Genomic DNA, 18,060 nt, shown 5'->3' with positions numbered 1-18,060 from the left:
AACTCCAGACAAATGTTATTTTCCTTAACATATTGAGATGTTTTTGTGAGCCTTATGGCAGATGTTTGTTCTCATTATGAAGCTTCTCTCATGTAAAACAGTTTATTAAAAGGGATGGCGCACTGTTCCTAGCTTCCCACTGATGCTCTTGGCAAAGCGCAAGACAAATTGGTATTGGTCCATAGCTCAAAAATCCTGCAGAGCCGTGCAGAATGCAGAAACATTTTTCAGAATTTGCCTCAAATATTCCAACTGTCTTTGCTGCATGGCCCATTTATCTTCTCCTGAGGGAGTACGGGTCATCAACATGGAAACCAGAGAGTAAGCCAACATTCAAGCCACCAGCTCCTAGGGAAGTACATTTATAAAGCTACAAGAGCTGTGGCAAGGTTTTTTGCTACAGAAAGATCAAGGATGAACAGGATTCTAACTTCAGCCTTCCTCAAGTTCTCAGCAGTTCCTGCAGGGTATGCAAGACATATTTACCCAGTCAGGGTCTTCCTTCAAGCAAGGTCTGTATGGCCACAGCAAGTTATCCTGCTTGCTCTTGACAGATACTTTCAGTGAAATTTTAGTTTGTCAGATAGAGTTAAAAGTACTTGGTGCAGATATTTTTTGTCTGTAAGCTTCTGTCTTGCTTATCAAAAGGATTGCATTACCTTAATCCCTACAAGTCAACCTGTAGAAACTTGTGGAAATCTTCCATTCCAACTTTTCCTCACCACTGAAGAGCAAAGCTGTTCTATTTCCATACTGTGTGCTGTTCACATCACAAGTGTACAAACTTGTTTAGAAAAAAATTGTTTTGTTACATTAAGTTTAATAAAGTTTTATAACACCAAAGACTGCTGTTTAGGAATGTTCTTTATTTCACAAAATTTCACCAGCATTGTCTGTTCAGAAGTGGAAGATCTACCCCACTAATGTCAAAGGCGACCTTACCAACATCGGAACAAGTAGTCAGTTTTCAGACTCGATCTAATTAGATATGCCTTCTAACAACACCAAGATTTGCTATGAGGAAACAGAGGTTAAACTAGGCTTCTGTTATAAAGAAAGATGGTAAACTGTGAGCATCAGTGCTACACAATGGGAGTCAAACAGAACAGAAATCCATAGAAGGAGCAAGAGGAAATAAGATTAGATTTGAAGTACATCCCAGACAATTACATCCATTACATAACAGTGTATTTTCAGAGGTAACCCTGGCATCACCCCTGCATTCCACAAGCAGTCCAGTGCACTTCAAATACACCCATTTATTGATTCAAAGAAACATGATAACAACAATAAGGCTTTGAATGCTGAGAGCTCACTTAGATGAAGAAGAGTAAAAATGGATACAATTATCCATGTAACCAGACTGCACTCTACAAGAGAAAGGTGTTGATTAGAATCACCTGAAGGAAAAGAATCAGTACCCACAAATGTCAAACAAAAAAACCCACACACAATCAAAAGCCAAGGAGAAGAACAAAGACTTTGGAATAAGCTTCCAAAATAAATCTGACTTTAAATGGTTAATGCATTTTTGGTCCTGTTGCTTGAAAGAAAAAACCCTAAACTAGATCCCAAAGCAGAAGGAATGACTGCACTTATACAGATCATACTGTAAACTGAAAAAAAAAATGCTAGATATTGAAAAAGACTTTAAAATCAGAGACCTGTTTAATTAACAGGAGGTACAAGCTGCTGTTTTGGCACTGTATGTGAAGGAAAGCTAGAGACACACATTCCATTACCATGCCGATGCCCATACCTGAAATCCCAGCTGAACTGGGATCAAAACATGAAGTCTGCAGTCTAAACACAAGTGCACCAGAAGAGAAATGTCAAACCAGCAATCCCCACTAGCCTTCCACCATCCTCTTAAGTACAGCTCCCAGGCCACCCTTTGCCACTTTCAGTGGGGTCAGTTCCTCTTTATTCTCAATGTCAATACTTGCACCATGAGACACCAGCAGCTTTGCCTCCTCCACTCTCTCTTCATCGCAGGCTAAATGACTGTAATAAGAACAAAGCCACTATTAAATAGTCCAAGCTTACAAAGAGCAATATTTACAGGGGAGATATATCCTAGAACAACAAAACTACATGCAGCCAACTAACTATAGACTCTACCGCTTGCTGTCCTGTCACTCTGTTGTCATTAAACAACTGAAGAATGTTCCTCCTGTTACCATCCTCACAGGATTAAGACATTTCTTTAGACTAGGATTTGGCTCCGCAGTCAACAAAGCTAAGTAGCACATAATCCACAGGCAAACTACAAATGGTAATCTCCAACTGAATTGAAAGTGATCAACTAAATTGTGAGATGTTTAAAAACAATCATAACTACACGGCTACCACAAAAGGCGCAAATGCTTTTTCCCCCACTTGGCACATAATCTTCAGAAGAAATGTGAGTGTTCCAAGACAATACTGGGTTTTCTGTACAGCTAAACATACTGATTGATCTTACAGCAAAATCTTGATTCCTCTCTTTTGTCACCTATTTCAAAGCAGTTACAGTGTTACCCTTACAGATTCAAACTGATCTCTATGGAAATATCAAACACTGGGCTTACTGCACTTATTCTCCCTAAAGAGATGAAGAAAAGCTTCCAAAATTAATTCTTGCTTGCCAAGACGGAGTGGGCCAGCCTGCAAGATCAGCGCCTTCCAACTTTGATGTCATCAGCTCACTTTCTACCCTCTAGTGGCAACGGAGCGAATTTCACATTAATACAAAAGATGTTCCAGACTAAGTAGATGCAGTAATACAAATTAAAAGTATGTATGTCCAGACACACTTAGGCAAAATATTAACTATGATATTCTCAAATTCTCTTTAATGACATATGGGTGAGGTAATGAGAGATTAAGAAAAGAAGTGGAAGCAATGGAGCTGCATGCCATAGAGGTTGTGCTACAACGGACAAAATAAAAAGAAAAGATTACTTACAGAGGAGTATTCCCTTCAGAGTCCTGTATATTAACAGATGCTTTGTGCTGCAGAAGGATCTGTACCATTTTCAGGTTTCCTTTGGCTGCTGCTCTGTGTAATGGGGTGGATTCAAAATGATCTGTTGCATCTGGATCAGCTCCGTTCTCTAAAAGCATGATTGCAATCTGAATGTGTGGAGAGAACAAGGAAGAGATCAAGTTAATACACCTAAATACTTCTGTCAAGAGCAATACCACCTCCAATAGCACGGACAAGCATACCTCCTGCTTATTTTTGGAGGCTGCATAATGCAGGGGGGTGCAGCCATTTTGATTGACAGCATTTACATGAGCACCCTTGGCAATGAGGGCTTTCACAATTTCATCTCGGCCTGCCGATGCTGCAATGTGTAATGGAGTCCAGCCAGCCTGCAGGGGCAAGAAGAAACCATATTATTTCAACTAGGGGTTTCAGGCAAACCAACAGGACAAAGCATAACTCCAATGCAAACTTGACTACTCACAAGTCCTACTGCACATATTCTTGCAACTATAAAGCTAAACATTATGGATCATCATTGGAGAGCCAAGTCTCATATGCCTGCATTCGGTGCCTGTCAAAAGCTGTCAGTTCAATGAGAGGAATTACTTCTGTTATGCATGGTATCTTTTAGGGCACTTCACCTCCGCACAATTAAAGAGTGTCTGAAAAGTATCAGAAAGGTCATGCAATCTTTTCCCTGTCCTACTGTCTAATTAAACTGCCAGGTGGGGGTTGGTCTCTTCTCCCAGGCAATCAGCAACAGAACAAGGGGACACAGCCTCAAGTTGTGCCGAAGGAGGTATAGGCTGGATATTAGGAGGAAGTTCTTTACAGAGAGAGCCATTGGAATGGGCTGCCCAGGGAGGTGGTGGAGTCACTTTCCCTGGAGGCGTTCAAGAAAGGACTGGGTGAGGCACTTAGTGCCATGGTCTAGTTGATTGGACAGGGCTGGGTGATAGGTTGAACTGGATGATGTTGGAGGCCTCTTCCTACCTGGTTGATTCTATGATCTTCTATCACAACATTTCCTCCTTTAAGGATGATCCTTAGGTTGCTTTGTAATGAATGTAATTATTTTAACCCTTTCCCTAGAACAGCTGCAGACGATCTCCTTTCCAACTATGAAGTTACTGAATCTGTCACCTACTCCAACGTTTTCCGCAATAAAAAGAAATCTCCAGGGTTCCTCATGATTTAGCACAACGTATTTCAGAGGATCACACTAAGATAACATGAAACCTCCATCAAAAACTCAAACACCCCTGTTTTTTTCAACTTTGTTCATAAGAAGAGCTTTCCTAAAATTCCTTGACAATAAGCAAGGCTCATCAGGTCTTGTTACCACCTGTTCCACATAAACTACCAAAATAACTCAGTCTGCCTTTCTAGCACACAGGCTGTTGTACATGCTGTGTAAAACCTCCCAGGTACCACACTGGATACACCAGCAGAAGGAGGGAGAAAAAGAAGGAAGCAGTCAGAGCCAGTTGCATCAGGAGCTGTTGTCAGTACCACCAGACTGCTGTTTGGGCCACTCCTGAGGCCAAGATCATGAGGGCAAAGGGTCCAGACACAAACTGTGAACAAACTCCCCACACAAACCGGTTCCCAGCACTTCCTCAGACTCTTGGCAGTAGCCCCGTTCCCCAGGCCAGTCCCTCACGAAGCTAGGGAGGTCACTGAATCACAGAATGGTGAGGGTTAGAATGAATCTCTGGAGATCACCTAGTCCACCCCCCCCAGGCTAAAGCAGGGTCATCCAGGAAGGCTGCCCAGGATCGCATCCAGGTGGATTTTGAGTATCTCCAGAGAAGGAGATTCCACAATATCTCTGGATAGCCTTTTCTAGTGCTACTGAGGAAACAAGTTTTTCCTCATGTTCAGATGGAGCATCTTCTGTTCCAGTTCAGGCCCGCTGGCCCTTGTCCCGCCCCTGAGCGCCACTGGAAAAGGTCCCGGGAGGGCTGCGACACTCACATCGTCCTTGTCACCCACAGGCACGCCAAGGCTGAGAAGGAGGTCGGCGACTTCGGCGTGTCCAGCCGAGCAGGCCCAGTGCAGCGCGGTCCGGTTGTCCTGAGGGAAGGAGAGAGCGGTGAGCGGGCGGCGGGACAGGAGCGCTCCCGCCAGGAGCAGCCCACAGGCCGCCCGCTCTAGCCGCGGTAAGCAGGGAGGGCCAGAGCCGGCTGACCTGGTCGGCCTTGGTGGCCAGGGCCCTGTCGCGCAGGAGCTGGCCCCGCAGCTCCTCCAGGCGTCCAGCATAGGCCAGGTTGCAGACCCCCACATCTGACACCGCACTCTCCATGCTGCTCGCCACCTCCCTCAGGCGGCAGAGGCGGCGCTCCGGCGCGGTGACAGCCAGTCGGCGGCGAGCCGGCGCCGGCCCAGCCAATCGCGCCTGCGGGCCTGTGCCGCTGGCCCCGCGGGCGCCAGAGCTGCCGGGATGTGTAGTCGCTTGGGCAGGAGGCGGCGCGCTGAGGCAGGGGGTTGGGACCACAGCTCCCAGCGTGCCCCTGGCACTGCCGTGTTGTGCCTCCGTGTCGGGGCGAGGAGGAGGATGGTGACAGCGGGAGGATGGAGTCAGGTGAGGGGCAGCTGAGTGAGGCCGCGAAGGGCCAGCGGGGCGAGCAGAGCGGCAGCTGGCCGGGCGGAGGTGCGGTGAGGGGCCCGGCCGGCAGCCTGCCCGTCTCAGGGGCTGGCGGCGAGAGGTCGCTGTGGGCCGAGGTGCCGCGAGGGGAGCGCGATCGCTGCTTTCCGTCGTGAGGGGTTTTCTGCGCGGGGAGGCCTGAGCCGCTGTCGCCGGTGCCAGCTCAGGGGCGGCAGGAGGCTGTTGAGGCTTTCTACGGGGAACAGCCATACTTCAGCAGTGGGAGGATTCGATCTTTGCAGGCTAGATAAAAAGAGAGCCGGTAGCTGTGTCTCGGATGGGCTGTCATTTGGCAGCGGGGGTGGGAGAGAGAGACGCGGCTGAGAAGCGGGGAGCCGCTTGTCTCCTGTTGGATTTCGAGGAGCGAGAGTGTTCTAAGTCTTTGGACTAAAAAAGAGACTGTTCACCCTGTAACTGCAGCGAGGGATGAGTGTTCTGACGGAGAGCGCAGAATAATAGGTTCTGCTGTATAGTCCTAAAGAAGTTGCAGAGAAGATCTGTCTGTCCTCAGTGTTGGATGCGCCAATCACAGGGTGATGTAGCCCAACTTCGCTGCTGATGGCCGTAATGTCCAGTTTTACATTGCATGTCTTTTGTTTGGGTTTTTTGTGGGTTTTTTTTGGTGGTGTTTTTTTTCCCCTGGTTTTGTTTGTTAGTTTGCTTTTTTCAATCTGTATTTACCTGCTGATTATTCTTCACACTGTATACATGTGCATTTACTTGAAGAGTAAAATGTAATTGTTTGCACTTCTAATTTTTTGGCAGCATATTCCTTAAGGTTGTTAACTAAAATGTCTTACACTTGTTTTTATACTTAAAGGCCTCTTTTGCTCTTCAGAAATACTCTGCTTTAATGATTGAACTGCCTTCTTTTGCTAGTATTAATCATGATTTGTTGTTTTACACTGCATAGATCTAGCATTGATTAATAACATCACTACTTTGATTTTCTTTTTTCTTTTTCTTTTTTTTTTTTCCTTAAGTGTTTCAAATCTCCAGTAAGGAAAGTAAAGCCCAGCCTTGCTAACACTTTTCACATGCTGCCCATTCAGCACAAGGCCATAATCACTCTCAGAGGCAGTGTTTGTACATTGAAGGTCAGGCACGTATGCCATAATGCCTAAAATGCTTTTTTCCTTTTCTTATTTCTTTGCACCAAATTTTACTGTCACTACAGTCATCCTGAAGGACTGCTACTTACTTCAGTCTGCTTATAATCACGGTGTCAGCCATATTCTGTCAATGCTCTCTGAGGATCAAAATAAAAACTAGCCAAGACATTGGACATTTCATTGTCAGAACAGCTCCTTAAAGGGAAAGAGCAAATGCAGCTGGCAGCACTGTTCAGAAGGCCTAAAGACTGCAAAGACTAGCTGCAGCTAGTTCAGTCTGAGAACTCAAGAGCTCTGCATAAAAGAACAAAGAGAGAAAATGGAGTTTAAATTTTGTATGTTCCTGTTCAGTTTTATCTAGGTATGAAAACCAGATCACCATTCTGTCAGACTACTTAGAAGAATTTCCAGAAACTGATGAGCCAGTGTGGATTCTAGGAAGGCAACATCACTTGAACACAGGTATCTTTAGAATGAACATTAGCTGTAAAATCTGTAGGGCATTCGTAGACTCACAGACAGCAGTAGCTCCTGATTTCCATACACTCTCTCAGTATTTCAGGAGTGGAGTTTATTTTTCTCTGTCAACAAGAAACCAACTCTAAGCAGCTGTATTCATCTCAAAAAGAAACTAGAAGTTTTCCAATGTACATTCTACTGTAGGTCATGCACAGGGATAGTAGTACTTGTAGCAAAGGCTAGGCAAGTATGAAGCTGATCACTCCTCAGCAACAAATGCCTCAGAAAGTAATAAATAATTTATTTTCCCTTGAGGGATGCTGTCTGCAACCTGTGCAACCTGTTATTTGCAACTAAAATGATATTTTGAAAGAAGAATAATAATAGTAGGTAATAAAACTAGTCTGGGACACACTGTGTTTTGATGAAGATTAGTATATGACCTAGAAGTCACAGCAGAGTGATGTATTTATATATCACATAAAGATAAGGTTTCAGAAATTAGTTTTGCTCCTTGGGGAGAAGACAAAGGAATTGTCCTGTGTCATGTGTCAGAGGTGCTCACCATTAGTGCAGGCACAGTGTTCAGGACAGCCAAGGGTGCGTCATACAGCCTGGGGCAGCTGCAAGATCCTTTGAAAAGGCCACTCACTCTGAGCTAAAGCTCAAGAAAAATACACCAAATAAGGTTCTTAGGAATTCTTCAGAGCCTTTGGGAGCATTCTGTAAGTCCATGTGGCTTTGGTGGGGTGTTTTTCTTTTTCTTTTTTTTTTTTTTTTTTTTTTGGGTTGGTTTGGGTTTTTTTGGTTGTTGTTGGGTTTTGGTTTAGGCTTTTTTTGTTCAGATTTTTTCTGGTTGGTTGGTTGGGTTGGGTTTTGTGATTGGTTTTAAGATTTTACATTTGTTATTAACTTTTTCTTAAAATTACTTTTTAGTAGGTTTAGAGGAAATTCCATGGTGCTTTTCTGTATAAATTCTTCACCTTTCTTCACTTGCTGTACTGGTTCTTTCCTGAGGACATCGTTCTCTGTAGCTGTTTCATTCAAGATGGGCATAGTCATTCTAAATGCCTTGTAAAACTTCATTGGCTAATAATGATTTCATCCTTAATAAGTTCACTTTAATTAGCAGTCTATAAAAGCTGTGTTCAAACAGCTAAAAATGTTTTAACTATTGGGAGTCTTAAATGTGAAAGCTAACAGGAGACTTCTATGCACTCTATACTTTGACTGTACAGGGAAAATGAGAAATTATCAGTTTTAAAAGTCTGTTTTGGTAACTTTTTTACTCTTGTAAACATTCCAGACAAATCAAAGTTGTTGTTGGATATAAGTGCTCGTCTCTGGTTTACATATAGAAGAAAGTTTTCACCTATTGGTAAGTATGCAGCAGAGCAGCTGCCTTGTTACAAATTAGATGGCAGGATTAGTGATGTTATCACGAACTGAAAAGTGGTTTTTACAATATTGTAACATTTTGAGCTTCACTGTAGCAAAATATTAAAGCTACCAAAACCCATGTTTACTTGTGCCTGCATATAATCAAGTCTTCATGCAGAGCAAGCAGTAATGTCAGAGCAGCAGCACAGAAGGCAAAAGTTTTGCTCAGTGCCTTTACTCATGCCAGTTGCTAAGAGATTTTAACTCTGTGGTGCTGCATTCATTAAAGCCCATGTGGTTGTACTGGACGTTTTTAACAGGAGGCACTGGCCCCTCATCTGATGCGGGTTGGGGATGTATGCTGCGGTGTGGGCAGATGATGCTGGCACAAGCACTGATCTGCAGGCACTTAGGAAGAGGTGAGTACTGTTGCTGAGTGAACTTCTGTGTTGTTTGGAAATTGCTCATTTTTGCTATTGTTTTCCATAAAAGGACACTCCTGACATTTATTAATGAAACTTTCTTTGATGTCCTGATAGAAGTTACTAGAGTATTACTCTTGTCTGATGGGGCAAAAACATGCCAGCCTTAAGCAGAGAAATAGAGGGAGGACAAACAGGGCATCCATCCCACTGTTGTTATTCTATACATCTTTTTGAGGAATAGCCAAGGGAAAACCTTCCTCTGAGTTCTTACCCTTGTCTTCATTGCTCACATAGCCACCAAATGTTTGCACACAGTGACTCTGTGAATAGTGACATAGTGATACACATCATACAAAGTACTTCACAGACCACTCACCTGTCACCAACCTGAGGTCCACACCCCACAGCAGAACCCATTAGCGCAAGCTCTTAAGCCTGTACCAACACCTCACATCCCAGGATCATGGGTAAGTGTCATAGGTCTGGTCTATGTGTAGCTGCTAATCAGTTAAATTACTAGGGTTGGGTCTCTCATCTTTCCACTACTGGGCTGTGGTTTCTGTGGGTTTATCCACTTGAGTAACTGAATCCACAGAACAGAGGAACAAAGATGTAACTGAAGGTCCAGGCAAGCAAACTACCTGATTAAAAACTATAATAATAACTTGCACTATGTAGCTACTTCATAGTATTATCCCTGCGTATGCATGTCTCTGTCTGCAGATGGGAAATGATTGCCTAAGGTTAGAAGCAAGAGCATACATGGTAAAGCTCTATGTAGGATTTTGCTGTGGGAGAAGGCCAACATTATGTTTGGACTTTGCTTTATAGATCTTAGATCATTATCTTACAAATGCTTACATTATGTGTACAAATCTGACAAAATCTAAAGAGCGTATGCTTTTAAACACTCTTGGAAGCTCACATACAGCAGTAGCTGTCAGTTTTCAGCAGTCAGCACTCAGCTTACAGTTGCAGCTAACATTTTTATTTTATTTTCCTAGTTTTCACCATCTAGCTTGTGTTAATAAAGGACAGCTTGACAATAAATGACAAGCTGTGACTTCTAGGAACTTTAACCAGAATGTAAATATTAGAGATGAACTGTACGTTAGGCTTTTAATTCATTGTATGCTCTCAATGACCTAGACGTTTGATGGGGACAATGGAAAACATTATTATTCTTTAACCTGTGTGACTTCTTTCCTGTAAGATTGGCAATGGGAAAAACACAAAAAACAACCAGAAGAATATCACAGAATCTTACGGTGCTTTCTAGATAGGAAGGATTGCTGTTATTCCATCCACCAAATGGGTAAGAGTACACAGCAACTTCTTTTTTTCTACTGAAATTCCTACTGTGTTGAAACTTCCTAACTTGAAAGATGTTAATTCCACTTTTTAAAAGGTGGCTATGAAGACAATGTGTATATTTATATATAAATAAAAATGCAGGCAGATGGGTACAAAGTATAATAATGCAGAAATGATATTCATTGAGATGTAAGTAAATCTTTATACTAGAACCTAGCTCTTGATAAAGTGTGTAAGCCTCAGGTCCCAGACAGACAATCAGACAATCATGACACTCATTTAGACACAAATATTGGTAATTCTTATCACAGTTTGGAAGGAATTAGCAGTCATTAAGGTTCAAAAAGAGCATAGCTTGAGAAAGTAATTGTTGCAAATTACAGTTTGCAATTACTCAGGAATGTATGACAAAATACTAGAAGGTCATGCTGTTTAACATGTGTTGTGACCAGGCTTTCTGTGGTCTCTTTTTTTCTCTGTATGTTTGTTTTACTTCACAAAAACAGCGCAGATGGGTGTTGGAGAGGGGAAGTCAATTGGAGAATGGTTTGGACCAAATACAGTTGCTCAAGTACTGAAGTAAGTCAAATCCCATTGCTTGTTCAAACTGTACTTCCCTGGGGCAGCTGAACTGAGGGACCAGAAGACCCAAGACACAGTTTTAAAAGCTGCTCTTCCACTTTCTAAGGATCAGGAATGTACATGCCATGTGTTTGCCAGTTAAGTGCAGACCATGGTGCAGTAGCCCTGTGGGCAGGTACTGAGTTTTAATGGGCAAGTTCTAAATTGTAATTTACCAAGGAAGACCTGGAAGCAGGTCTCTTCTGCTATGCTGTCAAGGTATCCTAATCAGTAAGCACCAGAGATATGTAATCCTTTGCACATCGTGACAAAGCTTTGACAGGTCAGGAGTGCCACCATGAGATCAGAGTGCCGGTATGAAACATCAGTGTCAAGCCACTCAGGCTAGGCTGGGAATTGAGCTGCAGTGTCTGAGCTGCAGTTCTGCCTTAAGGCTGCTGTGTAACAAGCACATGGGCAACTCCTCCTAGTCTTGAAACTTGAAAGAGTTGACTGATCTGCTTCTAGGCTTTCACCTTTGCCCACCTTCTAGGCTTCTACATCCTGGCTTCCAGCTCTTTTACATATTCTCCTTGGCTTATGCTTATATATACAGGTTTTCCTGGCTTATTTTAGACAACTGACTCTGCTTCTGAAGCTTAAGAGTGTAGCTCCCTGCCCTAAAATTTTAGATTTCACACAAGTGGACAGAAACCTATGTGCTAGAATGCCTCCCTTCTAACTTCTGGGTGCTGAAAATCTTCAGCTGATCTAGCTTTTAATACCCTGAACCCACTGTCCACATGTGCACAGCAACAGTTCCACTGAATTTAGTGGCACTTGTAAGCAAAAAGTGATCTGCAGAGCTGGCACAGGATTTTTTTCCTTCTCTAAACAATGCAGGCACAAGAAGCAGGATCCAACTGTGGAGAATGTTAAATGCAATAAAAAGTAATGAACCTAATTAGGTGGTTCAGCTGTTACTGCATTTGGCAAATGAATGAAAAGCTACCCTTGTAGCCTTAATGAGTTTACATTAATTACTACCTGAATGTTTTCTAGGAAGCTGGCTTTGTTTGATGAATGGAATTCATTAGCAGTTTATGTGTCTATGGACAATACAGTGGTCATTGAAGACATCAGTAAGTAAAATATTAGTTCTCTGGTTACAGTTTTTGATTTGACTCCACTCCCCCAACTGTATCTAAGTATGAACAAAATACTCTTTGGGCCATCCCTTCTTGTTCCCAGGGTAACAAAAGGAGTAAAGGAAACAAATTCAATTTTTATGTGTCCCAAACTAAAGCTATCACAGAATGACGTCAGCCATTTTGGTGGCCAGCTTGCATGTGATAAAGTTTGGGAGAAGATGGAGTTTGGTCTGTGCCATCTAAACTCCTGTGCCAAAATGGAATGAAGTTACAGTCTATGGAAATACAAAGAATTGGGGTTAATACAGAGTTTGCCAGAGATGTATTTTTTTCAGGTGAAGAAAAAGAAGATCCCAGAGAAACACATGGGCAGGCTTAATTTTTCAGTTGCCAGAAAGGTGGATTTAAAAGTGGTATTTAGGCACAGCCCATTTCTTTTCACTTTAGTCCCTACTTATTACATGTTCACATCACTGGAAGTGAAAAGTTCCCTAAGGAACCAGCTCTGCCATCTCATTTCCCAGGCAAAGCTTGATAGTATTAATAATGCTAGACAGTAAATGTAACTAGCCTTTAATTGCCATCCCCTAGTCGTTTATTTCATGGCTTACTAACATGCCAGCATGTAGTCTGTCTGATACAATTACTCGAGTTCTGATCTCCATGCCCAGGTCCCTTTGACTTAAAACAGGAGCTCTGGCAAAGCAGCTTGATTCATGACTGAGAGGAAGATTTACTCTGTGTTTCTTTGTGCTCTCAACGATTCCTGTTTTTGTTGCCACAGAGAAAATGTGCTGGTCCCCTCCCCAGAGCAGCAGCACAGCCCACAGCAGTGCACATTTGCAGAGAGGCGCTCTGGGCCGAAATAAGAATGCAGCAGGATTCTGCACAGGCTGGAAGCCTCTCTTGCTTATCATACCTCTAAGGCTGGGGATAAATCACATCAACCCGGTGTACATCGATGCGTTTAAAGTAAGGGGGTCTTCAGCAAATGGTTTGTTACTGTGAGATAAGTTCAGGTCTCTGCTGAATCAACAAACAAAACAACTTCAGTTTCTTTTTTCTCCTTTTGAACTCCTAGGAATGCTTTAAGATGCCACAGTCTTTGGGAGCATTAGGAGGGAAACCAAATAATGCCTATTATTTCATAGGATTTTTAGGTAAGTTACAACTTATTCCAAATACTCATATGAACTAAATAGAAAAGGCTCAAAAGTTGTTTTTTTTTTTTGAAAGAGAAATAATAGGCAGTTTAAGCATGAGAACAGAGCAGAAAAAATGAAGAAACACACCTCAAAATCTTGCAGGAACACTATGATACTGAACTTCCAAGAAAGGAAAAGTAGCAGAAAGACTTGATGTGAAAATAAGTAATGAAAACAGGCTCAGAAAAGTTGGTATTATCTGACAAATATCAGATGTCACTACTACTAAACTTCCTAATGAAGGGTGACAAAGTTTTTCTTACAGCAGTATCCTTTGCACCTTCTTCCATGTCTTCCTTTATTAAAAAAAGCAATAGACTACTAGGTTCAGTCTTCAAATTCTCACCCCAGTTTAATCCAAGATTTTATGGATATTTTGCCCTTCAGTTTTTAAAACCTGAACTGTTTAATCAGATGACTTTGCAGTGAATGCTTAATGGGATTACAGACTGCATTTGTGGTCATCCTGTAGCCTCTGATCTGTGGAATGTTAGAGATTCCACTTGTTGAGATCTTTAAAAAATGTACTGTACCTCTTGTAGAAAAAGGAAAGTTTGAAACAAAGGTAGAACAAGCCAACCAAAATCTACAGTGTTTGGTGATAATAGAAGATTGTACTAAACACCCTGTGCGAGGTGATTACGTCCGACTTCCCAGTTCTCCTGAAGACTCCCTCAGTAGGAAATCCAGTTATGGACTCTGATAATAATATAATTTCTGCTGTCTGAGCCTGGGTGGAATGAGAGCTTCTGAAAGCCACCCGCTTGTTATCAACATGTGGATTTTACCTGTACAGGCAATGAGCTGATCTATTTGGACCCTCACACCACTCAGAGTTTTGTAGATTCAGAAGAAAATGGCACAGTTGATGACCAGAGCTTCCACTGCCAGCAAGCCCCACACCGAATGAAGATCATGAATTTGGACCCTTCAGTAGCTCTAGTAGGTGTCAGGACATCCAAGATGCGTGCACTTTGTTTTTGAGTAATACCCCTGTGTACTGAGAAGGACAGGAATGTGTATCTTGTGCAGAATTAAGGTCACAGGGTGGGTGCCTACAGTACAAACTGGATCACGTGGTAGTTTGTATATTACCTGCATAGGATCTGTTAATCTCATGTCAGACAGGGAGTAGACTGTTTGTATCCCAAGGAGTCAATTAATTTTCTTTCTGAGGAGCATTTGCATTTGTAATTATTTTGAAGGGCCGAAGCGAGGAATTGCAGCAGGTTTCCTAATTTGATTCCATCAATACCACATATGCATGGTCACTCTGGACAAGTAACTTAAGCTTAATATGTTTTGCAAATCTTTTAAATGACTTATAGAAGTCATCCAATATAGGTCACAAGAATACTGTGTTAGTTGAAGAAATGAAATCCGATCCCACTCCAGTCTCCTTTGGTTGAGTTGTGGGGAATTGTCACATAGTACTGTATTGTTTTTTTTCCATAGGGCTTCTTTTGCAAAGAAGAATGTGATTTTGATAACTGGTGTAGTCTTGTACAGAAGGTAATAATACCATCTTTATTTGGTAGTAGGAAATAGTGTAGTTTTTTTTAATGGAAATTCCCCTTATGTATTTCTCTGCATGCAAAAGAAATGAGCCATACAGCAGGATGCATTACTGTATTAGGGTAAGCCAGTGCTGCCCAGTTGCTGATGGAAGCTTCTGCAGCATTCTGTCTACCCTATCACTTGGAAAACGAGGGTAAATATATACCCTTGAGAAACCTTTTTTCTAGCACTACAGTGTTTCAGCATGCCTGAAACTGACATATTTGTTGAGGAAATAAATGTTCAAGTAAGATTTAACTGCCATGTTGTACCAACTTATTTGCTTCCTGATCCTTTTTTTTTGTTTGGTACCATGTATCATTAAGTGTTCCAGTTATGACTGTTACACCCTGGTACCACCAACAATGTCATTCTCTATGCTGAATGCCTCTAGCTGCTGCTGAACTTCAGGACACACAACAGGTGCTTGCTGCCACAGGGAAAGGGCTGCAGGACGTTTCTGCACACAGTTAACAGAAGTACGAATGTTAAGTAACATTCATCAACCTCTAAAGGCATTTAATTAAAACAAAAGCCTAAGAAAAGCAGTCTGTAAATAACTGAAGTACAGGATATGATGTAGCTCACATGATTGAAAGGGAGTGGGATTTGGCTTCAGTAACTTGTTTCTCCTGATCAAAACCTGCCCTCCAAAACATGTTGGATATTTTGGAAGCGACAGGTCTGTCTTTTGTTCCCATCGATCAACAAGAAAGCTTGAATGCAGAGCTGTCCATGGACGTAATTTCTTTTAAAAGGCAGAAAATACTCTGTTTGTGGTGTCTGTTTGATACACGTATAGATATCAAAGCTTTTTGCAGCACACTGATCACCTGCAGGACAGTTCAAGAGATCTGTCTTGCATGTGTGTTCTGAACTAAGAAAGCATTACAGAGGTTTGGGAAGCTGTGATCCAGAACAGCAAGCACTAGGTTTTCACTGTTTGCGTGACAGAAGCCTTTGTTTTTTGATAGACGTACATAATGAGCAATGCTTTTAATTAAGCAGACTTCTAATTGTGTTTGAAGGTTCTCTTTAGGCATCTTTTAATATTTTGTCCTCAGGAGATTCTAAAGCAGCAGAGCCTTCGAATGTTCGAGCTGGTCCAGAAGCATCCACCACACTGGCCTCCTTTCATACCTCCAGCAAAGCCAGAAGTAACAACCATAGGAGCAGGTGGGTACCTGCTGAAGGTGCTGTTGTGCAGCAAAGAGGTGGAATGATGAGTCTCTCCTAAGTGCCAAGCAACCAGCACGTGATTAAATGCCTTTTCCTTCCAGAGTATCAGACAGTTATCCCAGCAGGCCACAGACAGTTGTCAGCACAAATACAGATCTATTGTAATCCTAGAAAATACTTTTGAAGGACACATTCTGAGAAAATGGGTTTGTTTGTTTTTAGGTAAACAAGATCAGGTATGTCATTAGATTCTAAATGGTTTGGTTTTTTTTACTTGCAGAACTCATTGAATCTACCGACAAGCTATTTGAATTGGAAGAAGAATTTGAAATCCTGAGTGTATGAAGGAAGCCGTAGTTCACCCTTCAGAGTATTGAACATACTGCTAATATTATTGCATTGACTTAAATCAAACAGCCATGTTAGCCCCAAAGTGCCTGAAATTACAGATAGCAGAGCACAAAAAACTGGTAGCACCCAGACCTCCAACAGTGACAGTTCCTTCTGTCAAAGAGCTTCCCCAGATGGAAAGGCAGTAAAAGATCTTTTAAGGCCCTTAAAGGAAACCTCTTCCTAAAGTCTGTCTTTCCTGAAGGCAAATGGACCTTTAAGATTAAGGCAAAAGTAGGTCTGTCAATGGGCTGTGTGTTTGGAGAAAGGGATAACACAAAACAGCTATTTCTTGCTCTCATAAAATGCAATAGTTAGTTTTTACAGCAAAACCGTCTTCTGTTAAGGAGGATGTTTACTTCTGTTCCCTCCTCTGGGCTGCATCATAGAAAAACTACATTGTCTTGTTTAAAAGATCGACTGGATCAGAAGAAAATTGTTTCCTTGTTAAATATTTTAACATGTATTTGGGCAACCACACTTTATTACAAAAATGTTTCTGTAAAAGGAACTATGTCTAATGTATACGTTTTGCAATAGCCTTCCTGTTCCTGGGAAACCTCAAGAGGAACAGGAGACTCGAATAGTCAATAGAGATCACAACCACTGTTCTAGTTACGATATATTTCACCTTGACCTTAACATTCAGATCATTTAAATTTAGGCTGTCTTTTCTTTTGGAGCTAAAATGAGTCAGAGGTGGTATAACTGTACCTTATTTATTTAAGAACAGATTTACACAAGTTTCTCTGTTTTGGCACTTTATCTGTGCATCTAATAAATTTCTTAAGCTTTTCATAGGTTGTATGCTGCTATATTTTGTTAATTTGTTTGTGTGAACTAAATGTAAACCAGGTTATCTTAAAACTTAATATTTAAGCATATGTGAATGACATATTGTTGGGTTTTTTGACTTGTTGCCTTTTGAAGTCTGCTTTGGTAAAAGTGCCTTAATTTTAAGGTTTACCTGAACAGCCTGCATGGTTCTGTTCCTAAGGCAGAGCATCGCTCTGGCAGCATTAAGAAAACCAGCTCAGAATAATTCAAGGCAGTGACCTTTTAATTCATGATGAGTTCCTTTTGACTATCAGAGTGTCTCCACTGTGGTCATTTTGTCGTGACAGTGTAATGGACACAAATCACAGTTTCATCTTCACCAATAAATGACAACATCAAGAAACACTGAATGCTGTCTCCTCTCACTTGCATTTCTTGATTAGGGCCAGCACGTTTTCTAAGAGAATAGTTCACCAGATTGTATTTTGTCTTGCTTGCCTTCGGTGTTTATTAACCAGTTTGAAAACTATACCCTTAGAAAAAATACCCTTTTTTCCCCCTCTCCATGGGTAAGCTGCATTTTAAAACAAGGCATTATTTCTTCATCATTATATAGTGTAGCAGCAGTTGTAGCATCTAAATTAAAAATTATTAAATCCAATCAAGCAGTGGAGTGCAGTAAATTTATTTTCCACATAGTGCTCAGCTGTTACGTAAACACTCTTCAGAGAGGAGGTCTGGGCCCTGCAGACCTCTTGAAACATTCTTGGTGGGGGTAAATAGATGTAAGAAAATGGAGCTGGTGGAAGAATGGCTGATGATAACAATTCCCATCTAGAAATTCCAGCCTGGGAGAGAATGGCTTGTGTGGAACAACACTGGGCTTGTTGAACTTGAAAGAAGTGTGGACACTTTGAGAGCAGTGGAGACAG

At 41.8% G+C, this 18,060-nt stretch overlaps 2 protein-coding genes across 2 annotated transcripts; one reads left to right on the top strand and one right to left on the bottom strand.

Moving 5' to 3' along the window:
• Window positions 1–846: 846 nt before the first annotated feature.
• On the bottom strand, window positions 847–5,320 carry PSMD10 (proteasome 26S subunit, non-ATPase 10). Its single transcript, XM_064158886.1, has 5 exons — window positions 5,163–5,320; window positions 4,949–5,047; window positions 3,211–3,357; window positions 2,948–3,114; window positions 847–2,004 (listed from the first exon to the last, which is right to left on the bottom strand). Exons 1-5 carry the CDS (start codon window positions 5,274–5,276, stop codon window positions 1,851–1,853), a joined length of 681 nt encoding a protein of 226 aa, XP_064014956.1. The 5' UTR covers window positions 5,277–5,320; the 3' UTR covers window positions 847–1,850.
• A 190-nt stretch (window positions 5,321–5,510) lies between these two features.
• ATG4A (autophagy related 4A cysteine peptidase) lies at window positions 5,511–17,147 on the top strand. The gene is made up of 13 exons (XM_064159438.1): window positions 5,511–5,555; window positions 7,082–7,192; window positions 8,496–8,567; window positions 8,890–8,988; window positions 10,208–10,309; window positions 10,815–10,887; window positions 11,932–12,011; window positions 12,805–12,992; window positions 13,102–13,180; window positions 14,022–14,167; window positions 14,681–14,737; window positions 15,847–15,958; window positions 16,242–17,147. Exons 1-13 carry the CDS (start codon window positions 5,546–5,548, stop codon window positions 16,304–16,306), a joined length of 1,194 nt encoding a protein of 397 aa, XP_064015508.1. The 5' UTR covers window positions 5,511–5,545; the 3' UTR covers window positions 16,307–17,147.
• Window positions 17,148–18,060: the final 913 nt, after the last annotated feature.

Source organism: Pogoniulus pusillus, chromosome 19 (assembly GCF_015220805.1).
Source record: "Pogoniulus pusillus isolate bPogPus1 chromosome 19, bPogPus1.pri, whole genome shotgun sequence".
Taxonomy (NCBI): domain Eukaryota; kingdom Metazoa; phylum Chordata; class Aves; order Piciformes; family Lybiidae; genus Pogoniulus; species Pogoniulus pusillus.
Note: the sequence above shows the minus strand (reverse complement) of the source record. Positions and strands in the feature narration are given on the sequence as shown.